Consider the following 751-nt stretch of genomic DNA (forward strand, 5'->3'; position numbering starts at 1 on the left):
GATCATTCCAGTAGCTAAACAACGGAAGTGGTGCCCCATGTACGAGTGTATTATTAATCACCTTATTATTAAGTAGTATAACCCCTTACAATTGCTACAATGTGATAAATAACAAGGAAAATATGCTTTGCTGTCGACACTTGTCCGTTGAATAGTGGTGGCATTCAAACTACAACATATGGAAAAAGTGGACTGACAACAAGAGAACCTTTTAATGTAAACTAATTCTAATGCAGTATAACATTCAAAAGCTATCAACTGACCTTTTTGACTTTTTCCAAGAGTTCTGTGTCAGCTATGTATTCTAGTTTTGGATTTGCTGAACTGACCAGAAGACAAAATACTGTTGGCGAGAGGAAGTTTGGTGGTGGACCGCCATGTACCAAGCTCACTGCAATGGCTTTGCCAGCAATGTAGTACCAGTCCTCTCTTAGAGCTGCAAAACAATGGCATAAAAGGAAAAACAATATTGATAAATACCACATTTCGGCAAACAAAAACTGGCTGTTAATTAAAGGCTGGGTCTTGAATGATGACCGGGGCCATGGTTGACACAAACAAATAAAAGCTAGGTCTAAAAACATGAGTGGAGAAGTGAGCTGCAATATAATATGCATGCCAAGGATGATATACATTTCCAATACCTTAAACTAATAAATTCAGCAATATAATTTTGCTTGGTCCAGGGTGAAAAATATTTCCTTTTCCCTTTCAGTGTGACTATCCAAATTCAGTCACTGTGGATGCATTT

The 751-nt window shown here is 37.7% G+C and overlaps 1 protein-coding gene across 1 annotated transcript in view; it reads right to left on the reverse strand.

Annotated features, from left to right (window-relative positions):
- Window positions 1–263: 263 nt before the first annotated feature.
- The window catches only part of LOC118327676 (G2/M phase-specific E3 ubiquitin-protein ligase-like), a gene marked incomplete at its 3' end in the record, with an annotated part of 2,672 nt that continues 2,184 nt past the window's right edge, over window positions 264–751 (reverse strand). The window contains exon 5 of the mRNA XM_035661089.1: window positions 264–436. Coding sequence (XP_035516982.1) covers window positions 264–436 — 173 coding nt within the window. The remainder of the gene's footprint in view (window positions 437–751) is intronic.

Source organism: Morone saxatilis, unplaced genomic scaffold (genome assembly GCF_004916995.1).
Source record: "Morone saxatilis isolate NCDOM2014 unplaced genomic scaffold, NCSU_SB_2.0 Contig172, whole genome shotgun sequence".
NCBI lineage: Eukaryota > Metazoa > Chordata > Actinopteri > Moronidae > Morone > Morone saxatilis.